The 19821-nt window shown below is 41.4% G+C and overlaps 1 protein-coding gene across 1 annotated transcript in view; it reads right to left on the bottom strand.

Moving 5' to 3' along the window:
* Nucleotides 1–19821, bottom strand: part of PTAR1 (protein prenyltransferase alpha subunit repeat containing 1) — a 53824-nt gene that overhangs the window by 33397 nt on the left and 606 nt on the right. Inside the window, exon 2 of the mRNA XM_075931698.1 lies at nt 11144–11313. Within this exon, the coding sequence (XP_075787813.1) occupies nt 11144–11313 (170 nt within the window). The remainder of the gene's footprint in view (nt 1–11143; nt 11314–19821) is intronic.

The following is a 19821-nucleotide window of genomic DNA, read 5'->3' on the forward strand; positions in this document are numbered from 1 at the left end:
AAAATTGTGGATTGAGATCTTAATATTCAAAACTACAATCCTCTTCTGGAACGGCATATCTCCAGTTGTCTAAGAACTCTGAACAGCAGATAGCAACTCACAATAGCTGTTCTATGTGGCACTTTTTATTTGTAGCTAAAGAACTACTGAAAAAAATTGCATCTATGGACAGGGAAACCCTCCTCTCCAGCAACTATGGATTAGGAACAGAGAATATCACAAATTAATTTAGGACGGTTGCATAACTATGTAACACAACATACTGAAGAGGCTATCCAAAGATTGAGATACTATGACTAATCACTAAATAAGCAACAAACAGACATATCCATAAACGTTTGCCTACTCCCCTTTATAGATTGCAGAACGTAGATTTCTGCATATGATGCAATAACTGAAGGGAGCTGTGTGGGTGGCTGACAAACAGAAGAGTTATTCTATTCTGGCCTTTCCTTTCCTTCCTGTATTTTGGGAGCACTAATCAATTAGTTTGACACCTACTAAGGTTAAATAAAAATCTTAGTGTTATGCAGCCTCACATAAAACAGTGATAGTTCTCATTGTCTCAGGTTTGATTCTATAACTCTTGCCTTCAAAATTCACTGAGTCAGGTCAATAATTATTCCCATCACTACAATTCTTAAATACACACACTGACTTAATGAGCTGGGTAAGGTGAAGAAGCAGCACACAAATATTCTCCCAATTCCTGAAACATTATCAGTACTTTTTCTGGAAAGACTGACAGCCTCGATTCCTTACTATACATCATATAGTCCAAAAAATACACCAAAGGAATTTGCTAACAAAATGAGTATTTTCAGTTCAGCTGCATCCCCATGATAAAGGAGAATCACTGGATTACAGTTTGTATTAAGAAAAGAGCTAGGGCGGAGGAGAAAAAGCCAGGGATATCTGCAGGAAGATAAATGCAGGCATGGTTCAATTAAGATGACTGAACATTCAGAAGACTAGTAAATCCACTGCCCATATGTAACTACAACAGGGAACATTAATCCCCTATGTCCTAGGGTGGCCTACAATCAATATTCTATGCAAGCCTAGCCAGTTGCACCCTTCATTTGGGATTTCTGCCAGAGAAAGTTGAATTTAATCATGTGAAATTCCTCAGGTTTGGCCTTCTAGATGACTGTCCAGTAGACTGATACAGTCAATCAGTGCATCCCTTGGCCACCTTATCAATGTCTCCAACTACAGCCAGCACCACCCACAGTTACATAACACTTGGAAAAAAGTAGTTGCGTGTTAGAGATGTGTCAAAGCCCAGTATCTGGATCTTAAGGGTTTGACAAACTGGGACCTGAAACCAATTCGTGTAGCCCTGATCCAGCAGAGTATTTAATCACATGCTTAATTTTAAGTATGCAGATTGTCCTATTAAAGTACATGGAATTATGCATATGCTTAAAGTTAAACACATGATGAAGTACTTTGCTGGTTTAAGGCCTTACATTGTTTTGGCTTTGGTAACCCAAAACCTGACCAACAAATCTCAGCCAACATTGCTGGGTTTTGCCCATTGCTAGATCAACACATGCATCAAGAGACAACAGGGATGTGCAATAAGGTGTGGCTGCTTCACATACACCTTTTTCATTTTAGCTTCTCAAAAATGAAAAGCTGTAAGAGGATGGAATATTTAAAATATAGTATTTTTTTCAATTTCAAATATAGTTAAAAGCTGAGTTCACCATTACTTTTTTTTAAAAAAAATCACGTTTTATACAAATTGTCAGCCTTATCCTCTTTTTTTTTTTTTTTTTAAAAGAGCAATGATCAATACAGAGGAGAAAATGACTCTTGTAAAGTAAATTCACCACAAATGCAAGATCATCCAAGCAGTCTACTAGATGGTAAAATGGTCACTTAAGGAAGAAAATACAGAGATGGACATACATCACTGCTAAACGTGAACCAGCATAACTCCCCCACTTGGGCAGTTGAGATTTTCATATCAATCCTCTGATGGCTTCTCCAATCTGTGATTATTAAAACAGAAAAATCTCTTGAGTGTTCTGTATTATAAATTGCAAGCTCTTTTCCTCTCAAGAAAGCCCGAGCATTGTTACATTCTACATTAATAAATAATTAACCTAAGATATTACCAAATCCTGTAATGTGATTCATCATTGGTATAGTATGTTTGCGTCCCCTCATCCACACTTGAAGTTATATTCTAGGTAGGGGCAGGTACCACTGCCTATGATTAAAACTGTCTGACATACCCATTATAAGACCCTGTTTTCAGCTCCTTGTAACTTTGTCCAACTTTAACCATTTGGGCTGAATTTTCCATTCTGGGTAACTGTCTCAGTATGATAGTTTTCGGAAAATTTCATGCTGAATTGTAGCTATTTGAGAGAACAAAGCTAAGAAAAACATACACTTTTGTCAACATTAAAAAAAACACTGACAAGTTCTTTGAAATACTCTAATGCTCCCATACTTTGGGGAAGAGATTTGAAATTGCAAAGGCGTGCCCATTGCATAAGGGACATGCCTTTTTCCTGTCCTTGTAAACCCCCCCTTCACTTCCCAAATATGGCCATGTCCGAAGCCTCTTGGTGTTGGGGGGGGGGGGGGGAAGAACGCTCTGCAATTAGAACTTGCTCTGTAGCTGGGATCAGGTGAGGTGAGGAGAGGTACAGGAACTGAAAACAAGAGAGTACTTCTCTCCAAGTCTCTCAGTGATTTCCTCCCCCATCTGGCACCCAGGCAGCTGGGTGGAAAAGGCCATCTGCTTCAAATGCATACGGAACAAAAACTAGACCAAGGACAGGAAAAGGACTAGTTTAGGATACGGAGTTTGGTAAGACTGGCACTGGAGAAAGAAAGAAATTAGCTCAGAATCCAGGGAAAGGAGAATGAATGGGAACCAATAGGGGATAAAATGTGTGTGGGGAACACTGAGACCGTATGAGGAGTTGGATGGAGACTGGGACTGACTGCTCAAGGAAATTATGTTTGGCTGTGGGGACATGGAGGAAAACTGGAAGTCAGTGGGGAGATTGGAACTTTGCAAACCTCAGGGTGGAAAATAGGATTGGTTGGTACTAGGATGCATAGACAACCTTAATTCTGGCTTTTTCCTAACTTTGGAGTGCTTGACTTTACAAACTCATTGTTAAGGTTGCAATGTTGTTTTTGTTTGTCATTACATAGTATTACTATACAATGGGTCAACTGTGCTAAACAAATATTTTAGTTACGCTAAATCGAACATTAAAAATAGTTTAAAAACAAACTTGTTTTATACTTCATGAATTAACTTGCCAAAACTAATGTTAATTAATCCAATTAATTACAGCCACGTATTAGACAAATTTCCAGATTAGTGCATCTTCTTATATCAAGCATTAAGACCACCATCAACTTAAAGTCTAGTAAGTTTAAATGGAATAAAGTAGTTTCAGGCGTAATATTTCTATCCCTCCGAATGTGATTGTAAAACCACAAAAAATGATGACTATGTTAGAAACATTTCATCCCCGATGCTGTTTTTCCATAAGCAAGGGAAGCCAATTGACTATGCGGGGAATAGAGTGAAACTAACTATACACAAAGTGTCAAATGAATCACGAACACAAACAGAAAAAAAATACACTTCCTTTACTTAGGTCTTAAGATGGACAAGATATGGCCTGTCTGCTGGTCTCAGCCTTTGCCCAATCCTACATGGGATGGGGGAGGGAAGACTTTGCATGCCGCCCCACCCTCAACCCCATCATAGCAGATCCTATTGACTTGGAAATGGCCAATGGGAGCTGCTGTGACTGGGCTGGGAGGAGAGTGTGCAAAGTCCTTCCCCTCACTGCACACTGCACAGAGGCACATGGAAGTAAAAGTGACCTGCTTTGACCCTGAGGCTGTGGCAAGCAGGGAGCCAGTCTACCTATGGGTCCCACAGGGTTGCTGGCCAGGAGCCACCTAGATAATTGCGTCCTGGCCAGAGCAATTTTCTATTTATCATCCCACCTCCTCTTGCACCCCAACTTCCTGCCCCAGGTCACCACCAAAACACTCTACTCCCTCTATCCCAGGTCACAACTCCCTCCCAGACCCTTCATCCCCCTCTATACCTCTCCCCCAGGCCAGAAGTCTCTCCTGCATCAGGTCACAACCCCTTCCTTCACCTGAACTCGTTCTTAGAGCTCACATCCTCCCTGTACTCCCCAATCCCGTATCGAGCTCTCTTGTGCACCCAACCTCCATCCCAGACCCCATACCTCCTCCATAGGTAAATGCAGCCCTTGACCATTTACCAAATCTTGGAGTGCCCCTCCCCATCAAAAATTATTGCCCACAGTTGTCTTACAGTCATCTTAGCCGTTACTTGCAAAAATAGCACATGGTTTTTTTCATGAGAAGGTGGGTTTTGAGCCTGTGGGTTTCATTTGTGATTTTTAGTGGCGTTTTTTACCATTCTTTCCATGGAAAGCCATGTGTCTGCCACAGGACAAAATAGGTGTGGTTTTCTGCTGGTTTTTCATTATCCTATGTCAGTACTGCAAAAGTAACACATGCCTTATGATTATATTAGTTGGTTACTTTTTAATTCATTCACTCCTAGCAGGTCTTTGCTGCTGAGTGAGGTTTGTGCAGAATACAGAGGTTTGTGCAGAATAATTCATTGCATAAGGCTGCTTTCTGAGAAACCGTTTCTTTAGCTGCAAGAAGCAAATGCCCTATTTGGCTATACCAGAAAAAAAAAAAACAGATTATGAAGTGCACACATTTCAGTCCACAATTGAAAAAATGAAAGAAACATGGTATTTTAATTTCAATGGTACATCTATTCAATGGTGAAAATAGATTACAACACTTTTAGAATTATGGTGACACTAAGACTAGAGTGTACTTTTTGCAAAGACACAAGTATTTAACTTAGAAACCAACAGGATTTATGTATATGCATAAACTCATTATGCACAATCAGGGACCACAGTTACCAAGACTACTACTGTCCAGTTCTCTAAATAGCTACCTTAAGCTATTCTTCCATTTTCTTTTGAGCAACAAACAGTCAAACAATAACCAGTTTCCAACCAGAATTCTACTATAGGATGCCCTAAAATGCCTAAACATGCAACTTGAAAAAAAATATCACTCTACACAATGCTTTCAACTGTAGATAAAAAAAAATAAGAATCAGACTTTTAATTCTTTGTTAAAATAAAGAAGACAATGAAGTATACAAAGCTAAAAAGTATGCTGTAATTGAGCATTTTATAGCAAATGGATGGAAAATATTCACAATAATCTCTAATAATCAGCTGAGCAATTTGTGTTGACACTACACCCAGTATATTCAGCATACATCTAAACATCATGGGAAGAAGTACAAAATACATAGTAAACATAGGATTTCTGATTTGTTCAAGTCGGCAATAAACCAAAAACTTCAGTTTCCACAGAAGTAGGAGAAAGAATCTTACTGAAACAATGATGAAGTCCCTTAGTCACTTTTCTATTTTCTGAATTTAAAAAAAACAAACAAACAAATGAAAAAAAAAAATCCTGAATTTCCTTCTCTAAGTATGTAGCAGAGAGCAGCTGTTACACGAGATCCTGCTAAGCAAAGTTATCAGTTAGCACTTGCAAGAGTTGATGTTTGAAGCAGAACCATTTATTTTCACTCCTGAATTTAAGCTGGCTTAAAGGAGATCCAATACCATTTGAAAAAGACTGGAATATAATTTCAATTGCCAAACTTTCCCCCTTCCACCCAAGAGACTAATGACTTTATCACCAATGCAAACCAAATCTATGCTTGGCATTATAACTAGAAGAGAGCTGTCCATTAGGTGTATAAAAGGTTACTGGGTAAGCATTCGGCTTACTGAATAGATAACTGGTTAATCAGACTGGGTTAATGAGAAGCAAGACAGGGCAGTAGGCAGGGTTGCACAGGCAGCCCTGGAAGCCCTGGCCACTAGGGATGTCAATAAGTAGTTGACTAGATGATTAACTGATAAGACGAAGCTTATTGGTTAATCTTGTTGACTATTCTCATTTCTCTGCCCCCTTGCTGCCTTTGTGCAGGGGAAGACAGAGGAGGCTGCCATGAAGCAGCACCTGTCCGCAGGGGTCCAAGCTCCCCGCAGACAGCAGCTGCTGCCACCGCACACTGCTGCCTCTGTATCAGAGGCAGTACGGGGGGGGGGGGGGGGGGGCAGTCAGTCAGTCCATGAAGGGAGCTGATTTTTAAACTGGCTCCCCTTATGGGCCAGTTCCCTCTGCCATCCCACACTGCTGCCTGATACACAGGCCCTGGGGGTGGGGCTGGAAGCACACTGGCTGCCATCCCTGGGAACTATCAAATAGTCATGTAACCACTGAGATTTTATGCGGTTACATGACTATTCAATATCTAACATCCCTACTGGCCACCCCGGCCCAGCCATGGCTGCAGCCCTAGGAGGGCACAGGCAGGACCCCCAACCTGGCCATGCAGCAGCTCCAACTGCACCAGCAGTCCCGGATGTGAGCTCTAGGTGGCGCTCTGGTCAGCCCATGGCACTTCACAAGCATAGGGTGCTCCAACTCAGCTGGGCCAACCACACCTCAGGGCACTCAAGCCAGGCTGCAGCAGCTCCTCTCCTATAACATGGCAGTGTTGGTTGGTTGGAGCAGTCCTCACCGCAGGATCATGGTTAACCAGTTAAAATGTCATTTAACTGCTTAACTGTTTAACCACGATTTTACACCCCTGCTGCCCACCACGCAACATTCTATTAAAAGTAAAAAGATACACCTTAGCATATACGAGGATATCACAGTTCAGAGTAAGTCAAGTAATGTTGTATTTGGAAGACTGTTTTATGTATATCTTCTCATCAGAGCAGCTTATGATTTCTGCCAAACTTCTCTCTCTTGACAAAGGATAAAGCAAGTCGTTCAACATTTAAAACAATCTGGCATATAATCAGGTAATTAACAGAGCCTTAAGAACATACAATAACATCACTTTAAAAGTTGGATAAACCTGCAAAATGTTGCAGACCATCTTGCACCATGCACTTGTGTTTGCTTTATGTTAAAAGAAAATGGAGAAGGGAGTCTCTCTTCAAGCCAAAAACCTGGCTTTCACATTGCTGAAATATTTGTACAATGATAGAGCAGAATAGTCTGTATTTTGGAATTAAAGGACTTCAGATAGGCACTGTCAGAGAAGGATTAAAATACTTCAACATTCAGATCTGAACGTTTATAAGAACAACTGAATGAGCAAATCCTGTGTACAGATGAAGTAGTGGGCCTCACTACAACAAAGCATTTATTTCTATAAAAATAGGACAAACTTGGTTAGACGGGAACTGGAGGTTAAATAAGAACCAATGATTGCCTTCTTGCTTATGTCCAAGGATAAAACAAGCTTTGCACTATATGTTTACTTTGGACTACAGATGTAGAAAGCCTTTTGTCTGCTGTGACTTTTCTGGGGCAGAACTCTTCTGTAACATTCTAGGTCCAATCGAAAAAAATTGCCTGTGAAGGACCTGAAAAAACACACACATACTTTGCTGGTGTCTGTATGATAAGCCAATGTTCTAATCTAACTAGTCCACCTAAGTCCATTTCATTTTAAACGGACATGTGTTTTTGGCATAAATGTCAGATTTAACTATTTATGTTTTGCATTTAAAATTCTTACGGAGTTTTTAGAAGAGTTCTCAAACTGAATGAGATCAGATATTGCCATTTGTTTCTATCAGATCCAAATGCATCATTAGAAACTAAATGGAATCCTCAATGCACCATGGAAATGATCCAGCTCTTGTTAGTGTAAAATATAATTACACTGATGTCACCAATAGAAAGCAAGCTACATTTTAGACACCGAGTCCTTTTTGAGTGATTTTCTGCACCTCTCTCAAACCCTACAGTCAAACCACTTTGACACTAGATCTCTGGGTGGCAGTCCCATTTCCAAACCAGATTAACATAGAAGTCCCAACAGTGTTTGGAATCTTTAAGGTCCCCAAAAGAAAAAGGACTGAGACCAACAAGCTGACTACAATAACCCCAAAACAGTTTTTTCAAAACATTCTTTATTCATATATACATCCAAACATAAATAGCATGCAGAGCAAAGGATAAGAACAAAAAAAATCCCTATACATACATATTCCCTTACTTAAACCTCAATCCTTGCCTTTCAAACTTTGGAAAGTTCCATTCAATCCAGTTACCTCTCGTTGAAGTTTGCATCTGTGTGTGTCTCCTTGTATTCATCATGGTTAGCCTACTGCACACATGGGGAAGGATCCTAGTGTCCCTAATTCTGAACAATTAAAGCCACAACAGTCTCAAGTACAAGTACATATTTTTTATTACTATCCTCCTCCTGCCCTTTTTTTTTGGGTTAAGAAACAGATGCTTTAACCTAATTCCAACAGCACATCATAAGAACTATATCAAATGCAAGTGGCTGCTTAGAAGAGAGAGTTCATTCTGGGCATTAACCTGACAACTGAATTGGGTATCAGTAGTGGAGCTGCTGTTATCCAGCAGCAGTCAACTCATTGTGCATCAGGACAGAATGTAGTCCATATCTGGAAACTGTCAGTGTTTCTCAGACAGCATATTGCCAAACCTTTTTAGGAGGCTATAAAGCCTTTGATAGTCTAGACTAGGGATAGAAGTGACTAGTTGAGTAATCTGCTACCTGATAAGCCAAGGCTCATCAAGTAGTCAAGTCACTACTTGACTATTTGTTTCCCCCCACCTTGCTGCCTCTGTATCAGAGGCAGCAAAGAGTGAGAGGGAAGGAAGCAGGAGCTGGATCCCTCCAGCACCATCTCCACAGTGCGAGGGGAGGGGAGGCAGAGGTGCAGCAGTCTGGGACCCGACTGAGTCGGGACTGCTCACCAGTTCCCGGACCACTGTGCCTCTGCCTTTTAAATGTAGGAAAAGCCAGGTAGCTTTTACTACATTTAAAAGGCAGACACGAAGCGGGGGTAGGTCTGGGATCCCGCGCAAGCTAGGACTGAGCTGGACTGCTGTACCTCTGCCTCCCTTCTCCTGGACTTACTCCCACTATGCCTCTGCCTTTTAAATGTCATAAAAGCTGCAGTGGGGGTAGCTCCTGGACACTGCCTCCCTTTATTGACTATTGTAAAGTCAATACAAATTGTATCGACTACATGATTAGTCATTTACCCATTTAACATCCTTAGTCCAGGCAAAATTATTCTCTGATTCCAAAATTATACTTCCATAAGAGTATATGGAAGACAACTCCAAGTACTGACATGCCTTAACTCGTCACATCACAAAGACTACACCATAAATACTGCTACCTGTAAAACAGATTCCTCTGTACAGTAATCTGGCCTGAAACCTGACACATGGTACCGGCTGTTCGGATTGATAACTTCCTCTATACAGAGATAAGGAATGTAGGATTATACTAATTCTTTAGATCGGTTTCTGGCATATAATGCCATTGTTCACAAAACATTCCAGTTCTACTTGCAAGAGACTAAGGGTGAACTGAAAGAGGTAAGTTTCTTTTTCTCCCACCCCTATGAACCTAAATAGCCATTGTGGGCATTCTCCTCCTCCTCTCATAGAGTGCTCACAGGTGGAGTTCCAGAAGGCTTAATCGTTTTCCTCCAAATTATCCAGAATACATATAAAGCGTTATGATAGCTGACAATTTAAAAGGGGCTAACATGCCAACATTAGGTTGCAGAGAACCACTTCTACACCTTACATAAAAGTTTTCAAACTCTGGGTCATGGCTTGTAAGGGAAAGCCACTAGCTGGCCAGCAGATGTTTTGTTTACCTGCACCTCTGCAGGTACAGGTGATTGCAGCTCCCATTACCGCACTGCCTTTGATATTCACATTTACACATCCAAGTTGTGAATGTGACACATCCAGCCTGACTCAGTTAGCATTAGGGATGTTAAGTAGCCATTAATTTGCTAGTTGAGCAGTCGATGGAATTTTCATCAACTCCTCAACTAGTTGATAAGAACTTCCGCGTTTCGGCTTTGATATACAAGAGCCCCAGTGAGGGCTTTTGTGCATTTCAAAGTAGGAATGCCGCATGGAGCCCATGGCTACTGGGAAGTCCTACTGATCCTGGGCTTCACGTGGCGCTGCAGCTCTGAAATGCTGCAAGGAGCCTGATTCCGGGCTCCCTGCAGCATTCAAAGCAGCAGCGCCGCACAGAGCAGCTGACCCTGGGCTCCATACAGCACTGCCGCTTTTAAGTATCTCCTTCTTCTCCCCCCTCCCCTTGCTGCCTCTATCTGATAAGAGGCAGCAAGGGAAGAGGGAAGTGACTAGTCGACTATCCTGTCAACGATTCGATAAGCAAATAAGCTTATCGGATAGTCAACTAGTCCTTTATATCCCTAATTTAGATAATTTACACTGGTACTACAATTGACAGGTAACTGCTTTTGCTGTTATATATACTCTGGATTCTGTAATTTCCACTTCAACTTATCTGACAAAGTGGATTTTACCCACAAAAAATTCATGATATATTATATTTGTTAGTCTCCAAGCTGCCACAAAACTGCTCATTGTTTTTATCCAAAGAAGTCATTTGTCAAATTTCATACCTATTCCTCCTCTCTAAATTATGCTGACCACCTTGTGACACGACTCCAATGAAGCAGAACTTCAAAACTTTTTTAATAAAAAGGACACTAAGACTACTTAAAGTCAGCAATACCTTTAGAAACTTGTGAAACTGAGTTAGTAAAGCTAACAGGAGCTCTGGAATATCAATTTGCTTATAAAAATGATTTCTCCTGGGATCCTCTAAGTCTTGAAAATCTCCCACTCTTCTTCTACCCATAGTTATATATCACTAGCCATTTGACCAAGGAGTGCTAGATAAAATTCACTCCAAACACAGTAACATTTCTCCTAAATTAGGTGGAGGAACAGAAGGAATCTCAACTTACGTAGAAATAACTTGCAGAATGGCCATTGCAGAATGGCCATATTAGCTTGTGCAATAGGTCCCCCTTCCTCATTTCACTAGACTATTCCAAAACACTATCAAATATATATATATTTCAAGCAGACTGCATTGTATCAGAGATAATAAACTACATACTAGGAATCATACAGGAATTCAGTCAAGAAAGTAACTTACCATCTTTGTTCAGCCACTGCTTTCTTTGTCTATAGAGAAGGAGTTTGTTGTGCACATATGGCAAAAGAAGCTTGACACACCAACTCTCCACACCAAGCTTGTTTTCTACCAGGATTATAGGGCTCCGGTTATACCTGGCTTCAGGACAGGGTATTAACCCAATTTCATCTCTTAAAAATAAACACATGTAAAATATAATTAGAGTACTTATTTGCTTTTACAATTATAACTCTAAAAATAACAGTCTACTCATTTCTTCCATGGGACTTAGCCCATATTTTTCCCCTCTTTACTAATTTTTAATGTCTTTTACTTCAGCCCATCTTTTTGTGCTCTAGATGTGAGATGAGAACACACAACCTGGAAATTTCTCAGACATCTCACTGAAATAAGCCTAACTAAATGTCTCATGCAGTAAAGTTAACTTCACAAATAAGCTTCTTAAAAATATCTCATACTCTACGAAGGCAACGTGGCATTTTTTTACCAGCTACATTAACTAAGAGGCCAATGTGAGAATCCCAGCCATCTACTACAGAACCTATAGCTATCCCCATATCATTAATAACAAAGTACTATGCAACTCAGATCTTTGAAGTGATCTAGCTAGGTAACTTGATACAAGATAGATCTTTGCATCCTAGGCTGCATAGTCTCCATAAGATGCATCTCTGTTCCTGTATTTGATAATTAGATTTGGACCTTGAACAAACTTTTGCCAGCTTTACATCAAAGGACATATATTCTTTGCTTCAGATGGGGGAGCAAGTTATCTTTTTATGAAGTGGGACAATACATACTTCATAACCTTGCAGGTGCATCACACATGATTAAGAGGCCATGCTCAAAAAACCCTATATGCCCACTCTTTATCATGAGGAAAAAAACAAACAAACAAGATACTCCTATTTATTCACTCAACCTCACACCCACTCCACGCAACACAAACATTCATCCAAGCTAAACAGAATTGCAAGACATTTATACATACAGTATTTAACAAACACATGAGACATACCAAGTTTAAAACTCAGTTCAGAAAATAAATGTTATAGATTGCTGTATAAGGAAACAAATTACGGTTCAATTTGAAATCAGTTTATCCAAACTACCACAAGTTAGAAGAATTAATAAATCTGAAATTACCCTTTGGAAGGCAAGTAGACTACCCTGCCATAATTGATGGTTTTGAAGGAGGGAAAGGGATTTGTGATTTAAAAATGGTGAAAATTAAAAGTAAGCTCTTCTAAGATACTATCCATTACCAGAAGCATCATATATAGCAAGAATTAGATACAGCATCTCTTTAGGCACTAGGTTTTCTAATATTTCCTGTAAAATAAAAATAAATGCTACTTTTTCCTAGAATATATACTGAACTACACCCGTTTCCTAGAATATATACTGAACTACACCTGATAACTGTATTCCACTTCCAAGAACTGTATTAGTTGTATTTAGGGACGTAAAATCCCATTTAATCATTTAATGTTTAACCAATTAACTGCTTAAACAGAGGTGGGCGGGCAAAGGGGCCTCTGCAGCCCCATCAGCCTGGAGCGCCTCCCTTCCATGGCGGGCCCCATAGGGCTGCACCAGCCCCCTACCCATGATGGGTGGAAGATTGCTCTAGCCCCCGCCAGTTAACTTTTCACATTGCTAGTTGTATTGTGGATTTTCAGGTCTACTTGAGACTCTGCTTTAGATCTTTAAGACCCTAGAGATCTATGTTACTGGACTATAATATTGCAGTGGAAATCAGAAGTAGTACTGAGTTCCCCAGATAGAAAGGGGAGTTGCCAACAGTGCATTCTTAATGAAGATCCCTCCACCCTGAAACATCCTGCCCCTTTGGTTTGTCATAGCCCAGATGTGTTGACCTTTTGCAGTATATCTGGAATATTACCTTTTTCTTCATGCATTTGGGAGGGATTAGTAAATTGTAGTTGGATAAGGATTATAGCATATCACAATTATAACAAGAGGTGGAATTAGATTATGGTTGTATTGGCAGGCAGTATTGAATTTAAACAGAAAAGTGCTATTGTAGATTATATTAGTTTTAAATACAGGCAGTCCCTGAGTTATGCGGATCCGACATGTCAGATCCGTACTTATGAACGGGGCTTTTCTTGCCCTGGAGGATGCGGGCTGCGGGACCGCCCATGCGCCGCGGTCCTACCGCCCGCGTCCCCCGGGTCGAGAAAAGCGTCTCCGCGTCTCCCTGGTCTACTGGGGGGGGGCGGCCACCCCGGCAGATCAGGGAGACGCGGAGCAAAGCCGTGGAGGATGCGGGCGGCGGGACCGCGGTGCGTCTGGGCGGTCCTGCCGCCCGCGTCTCCCGCTGCCCGCGTCTCCCTGGTCCGCTGGGGGGGTGGGCACAGCTAGTTTGCCCCTCCTCCCCAGCAGACCAGGCTTTTCTCGCGGACGCCTGTGGTAGAGCAGCTGGGGGGCTGCCGGGTTGGTCCCGCAGCGCCGCTCCTCAGCGCTACTGGACCAACCCGGCAGCACCCCAGCTGCTCTGCCCCAGGCGTCCTGATTCAGCCGCTGCTGGTCAGTTTCAGCAGCGGCTATCTGGACGCCTGGGGCAGAGCAGCTGGGGTGCTGCTGGGTTGGTCCAGTAGTGCCGAGGAGCACTACTACTTCCTGTAGTCAGCCGCTGGTCAGTTTCAGCAGCAGCTGAATCTGGACGCCAGTTCCGACTTACGTACAAATTCAACTTAAGAACAAACCTACAGTCCCTATCTTGTACGTAACCCGGGGACTGCCTGTAGTAGAAAGGACCATCCAGAGTTTGGACATAGCCCTAAGTGGACCTATGATGTCCATGCTATCCTCCTTCTGATAGTGGTGTGCATTCTCAGCAGGAGTGCTTGACCATCTGATCGGGGACAGTGTGGGGGACCTAGAGCACAGCTTTACACTTGAAATCTTTCTGCTCCTTTCCTCCTTTAGGGATCTTGGCTCTCTGCTCCAAACTAGGAGCAGAACCCAGCCATGCAGGCTTCTTGGTTCTCTAAGCAGGTAACCTGTCAGGATATCTGGGCTGGAAGTGGGTAGTATGGCTGCCAGGCTTTCTTCAAGCCAAGAAACTGAAAAGACAGCCAATAGCCATGTAACTAATGCAGTGTGTACACAGAATATAGACACCAACTGTCTTTAACTACACAGACATAAGCCCTTAACCTCTTGTTGAGGAAGAGTTATTATGCCATTGTAGTATGACACATATCAGTGGGAGCAAGGTTCAGCATCTACACTACAGTTAAGTTTGACATAGGCAGCCTTATGATGACATTTAAGATGGACACTGTTAGTAATAGAGTTTTTAAAATCAAAATTAATCTAATGCAAATCTGACTACACTGCATGCAATCGAGCCTCTGGATTCACACTACCCAAAAAGCAGTACCAGACAATGCCCCTCAACTAGAAAGTGATGAAACAAAGTTCTCTTTTTAATTAAATCATTGTATTTGTTTAATTTTGAAAATAGAAGACTTTTCTGTTTTAAAGTTTAAAAAAGTAAATAGCTGAATAATTCTTATCTATTTCTATGTGATGACTTGAATACTCTTAACAAAATACAAGGAGAATTGGACATTACTATAATACTCAGTGCTTTTATCAACTATGAAATAATTTGCAAAGAAGTTTTTAATACTAGATCCCTCATCTCCAAAAAACTCTTCCATCTAGAGCACAATTAATCCTCATTTGATTCTAAAACATAATAATAAAATCCTATACAGATAGTCTTTTATTACAAATCACTTTACGAACACATTTCACCCTTCACTGAAATAGATGGGGTGATGTATAGCTGTTAGAACAACACCCATACAACAGTTGAGGACGGAAGACAAAAGACCCTGTGCAAAGAGTTCTATATACAGCTGCAGTGAAAATTCAGGAAGATAAGACGTAATTACTTCACAATAATTTTTGCAATAGTCCATAGACCCCTTGGAGATTGGGATCCTATTGCAGCAGGTGTCCATATAACAAGATTCCAGCAATGACAATCTATCTATCACTCTGATATCTGAGACAGGGTTAGTACATGTGGTGCTGCTGCTGTGCTTAAAAAAAAAAGACATTTACTACAACAATGGAAGGAACTGTCCTGTTGATATAGCTAATCTAATTCCCAGAGCGGTGGTAGTTAAGTTGACAGAAGAATTCTTTCATTATTTAGTTCAGTCTATACCAGGAACTAGGGATGTTAGAGTTTAACCAATTAATCAATAAGCTGATGCTTATCGGTTAAACTCTGCCTGTCTGGGGAGTTGGCTGAACCCCACTGTTGGCTCTGCAGTTTAGGAGCCAATAGGGTCTGTCCTGGCACGTGCCAGGTCCCAGAAGCAGGCTCCATGGGAGTGGGACTAGCAAAGGCTACTACCCCACTCTTGCAGTAAAGCCTCCTCCCTGGGAGTAGAGCTAGCAGCCCCTTCAAACCTGGCTCCCAGGGAGACTATGCCGCAGGCTCTGCAGTATAAAGATTATTTAACCTGCAATGCATGTAATCTGTAATCATATAACCACCAAAATTTTAGCAGTTACGGTTACTTTTTTAACCAACTTTTTAAATCCCTACCAGAGACTAGGGATGTAAAAGCGTGATGAATGTAGACTCATCAGTTAACATTCACAGTTACACGCAGGCTCCCGGTATATGCAGGCTCCCAGTACATATGGGGAGCCACCTCCCACCCCACATGTAACTCCTGAAGTTATTCAGTGGTTACACAGTTACTTAGTTATATGCATTTTAACATTACTACCAGGGACGAAGTTGGCTTAAACACGTTGTTCAGGGGGAATGGATTTTTCATACCCCTGAGTGATATAGCTGAGTCGACTTAACTTTTTATAGACTTGGATTCAGTGTGAAGTGACAGAAATGGGAACAACCATGTTTGAGAGCTCTTTCTTTTAGAATATCACCTGTTTCCATCAACAAGATTCACAGTCTGTCCAATTTTTAAGTTGTTAAATATTTTTTGCAACCTCTCCCTTTTTAAAAACGTGACTTTACAGATTATACCTGTGTTTCAACTACTAGTGCACACAGTTAAGTCTTTGTCTCAGTGTTTACAATCTTAAGTAGCATTAACAGAGACACAGCATGCAAGTCACAGGAAGTGATAGTACTGCTCTACTCTGCACTGGTTAGGCTTCAGCTGGAGCACTGTATCCAATTTTGGTCACTGCTACATAAAAAGGATGTGGAGCAGCTGGAAAGCATCACGAGACACGTGGCAAAGACAACCAAACAGATGGAACACAAGCCATATGAACAACAGTTGAAGGAAATGGGTATGTTTAGCATGGAAAAGAGGAAATTAAGGGGGGGATGTGACAGCTGTCTTCAAATATTTGAAAGACTGCCATAAAAAGGATGGAGAAAAGTTATTGTCTCTTGCAAGAGGGCAGGACCATAAGAGTTGGACAATGGAGCAGATTGCTTCAGGAGCTTGTGGAAGCTTCTTCACTGGAGAATTTCAAAAGGAGGCTAGATTACCATCTGCCTTGGATGGTTTAGACCAGTGATCCCCAAACTTTTTATCTTGCACCCCTCTTATCCTGTGCATGCCCCCTTCCACCACAAAGCCAGGCTGCAGCTCCAGGAGGGAGGATGAAGACAGGGAGAAGGGAATTGAGGCTGGGAGCTGAGGCCAGCCGCAGCCGCAGCTGGCAGGACCCCAGATGCAAAGACATATCTGAGGCCCGAGCCAGGAGTGTGGCAACGCTCTTGGCCCACTCCCTATAGGGGCTGGTCTGGGTCTCAGCCTCACCTCCCCAAATGATACTCTTTGCTCCCCTATGGAGGCATATCCCACTGAGTGAAGACCTCTGATTAAAAAACACAATACATTCTGCATATTGGTAGGGGGTTAGACTAGCTGATCCTTGCAGTCCCTTCCAACCTTCAAATTTGAATTAAACTAGACAAGACAAGCAAAAAAACCCATTACTTTACCATTTAATCGGTGGGGAACTCAGACAAAGTAACTGAGTTAATGGAGGTCGCATAAGCAGTCTGTGGCAAAGCCACAGATTTCCTTTATCCCCATCCAGTGCATGACCACAAGCCAAATACTGCAAATGAATTTTGCCTAGAAAAAAGTGCTCAAGATTTGTTTAACATCATATTCACAAAACCAAAACAGGTAAGTAGAATTAGGACAAGGATAGTGCTCAACTCTCTGGCACAGAAAAGGTATTCCTCTTCACTCGACATCAGCAAGCTTGCTGAACTAGACAGGGTGTCTGTTTGTAACAGCTAAGGCCCCAGTCTTGCAAACACTTATGTGTTTGCATAATTTTGCTAATGCAACCCCATTAGGCTTGAGTCATATTATACACAAATTTAAGTGTTCATGTGTCTGGTGAGAAAAATATTTTGCAATAAATTTTACAAGTTTTATAGATATTCAAAAACAGGACACAGTATGCTGAGACAGCTTCATTTTCTTTACTGAAATGTGACTCAGCAGGACAAGTGAACATGAGTCTTAGGTTAGATTTTTATTTACAAAATAAATAAATGTTTTTCTAAAAAAATAAAATAAAATACTAATATCCCCTTTGAATTAATTTAAATGCAACATGAAAGACAACAACCCAGCCTAGACTTTTACTTGTTGTTGTATTTCTGTGAGCATAGTGCCCAATAACCTTACCTGAATTCTCTTAGGGGTGGGTGTTGGCCCACCCAGAACGAAGGGCCCATCCATGCAAATGTGTAAGGATCAAAAGTTCTAAACAAGGGACCAGATGGATATACTTTTGAAGGACAATGGTGGACAGTGCCCAAAGGAACTCTGAATGTGTGAAAAGGGCATGGAAAGAAAGAAAAAAACCCAGAGTCTCTGATCACCCTGTTTAGCATCAGCCATCCATTAATCGGGTCTTATCTTGGACAGTGCCAAGGCTAAAAGGGAGGTCTTATGACTTGGTGGGGTCATGGATGGAGTATACAAGGATGAAGAAAACTGCAGCCAGAATCTCAGAAGGAAATTCTGGAGGAGTCAGAAAAGGTGCTGCAACTTAGCAGATTGAAGGTAGGCATATGCCAGGGTCATCTCCTCACTGCAGAAGAGAAACACAGTGGGGAATCTGCAAAGCACATCAGCCATATGCCCATGTTCATCTTAAGGAGCACAGCTTGACAATCTTGGACATCATCATCTAATAAACCATCTTGTTAGTCTTTCAAGTGCTACATAGTCCTGTATTTTGTTTCAGCTACACCAGACTAACACGGATACATTTCTATCACTATTGGACACAGAAGTCTCTTGATTATCCACAGAACAGCTGTAACAGCAGCAGCAGCTTTCTTGCACTGCACTACCAATAGCTATCTAACTTGACCTGCAGGGCCTACACAAGCACACTATGGTAGGTCAGTCTCAAAAGCACACAGACTTTTACATCTAACCTATTTTTTCCATGAAGGAAGATGGCAACAGCCACACATTCTTAGTGAATAAGTGGTTGAGTCCGCTACCACTGAAATTAAAGGGAACTTTGACAGAACAGAATGTGAAAAGAAGCAGAAGTCTTTCTACAGGTCACACACAGACATTTACTGTTTACAGTGTATTATGCCTCGTAACCCTAAAGGGAAATTTTATGGCTAAATCTAATTTTAAAAAGGCTTCTTTCTGACTATATCCATATGTTGTAGTTTAAAGTTTGGCTACCTGCCAAACTGCTAGCCACATTTATGTAATCCTAAGGATTTCTGTCACATAGAAGAGAGGTATTGTAGCTGTGATAGTTCCCAGGAAATTGAAGAGACAAGGAGCGTGAGGTAGCATCATTTACTGAACCACTTTATGTTGGCAGAAGAGTCTAGCTTTTGAGCTACACAGAACTTTTCTGTCCCAATTCCTGTATTAACTAGGGATGTGAAAGGTTTAACAGGTGAGGCTTACAAGTTAAGGTTAACAGGTGAGGGATGGAGGGCGGTTCTGGCCCAGAACAGCTCCCTGCTCACACCCCATTTAATCAGTTAACTGCTTAAACATTGTTTAACGGGTTAACCAATTAAACAGGATTTTACATCCCTTCTATAAATGCTAGGGACAGACCTCTGAGCCATGTAGAGTCCACTGGGGCCTTAAGAAGGCACTGTTATTTCAAAATTTAGATTTCTTTAATATTGAAAGGAACGTTTCCATTCATTTACCAAAAATACACTTGAAGCCTGTTTTTTCCTTAGTACACAAATACACACACATTGCACTACAATATGCAGTACCCAGGTGACATAATCCACTAGATTTTGCCAAATCAAAGAGATTAAAAAACAACAATAGGAAGAGCTATGATTTTTGTATTGTGTTTAGCATCATGGGATGCAAGTGCCACAAAAATGTTTGCAGAGCAAGGGCTGCAGGCTGCGCCGCATCTCTCCATCGGAGGATACAGATTTGGTTTTTAATCATCATCTTCTGTCCTCCCCTCTTCAAGCGGCCACATGCTCTGCTGGGGGCTGGTGCCATGATTCTCTCCTATTCAAGGTGAGCAATCAGATAAACAAAAGCCAAAAAGCATAGAGGGGCAGAAATGAGATTCACAGTTATTCACAGTATTGAGAGTGGTTTTGAGTTTAGGAACGCCAACAGAATCAAAACTAGTGTCCCTCTTGCCCACCTCACTTCTGA

The sequence above is a fragment of the Pelodiscus sinensis genome, chromosome 6, assembly GCF_049634645.1.
Source record: "Pelodiscus sinensis isolate JC-2024 chromosome 6, ASM4963464v1, whole genome shotgun sequence".
NCBI lineage: Eukaryota > Metazoa > Chordata > Testudines > Trionychidae > Pelodiscus > Pelodiscus sinensis.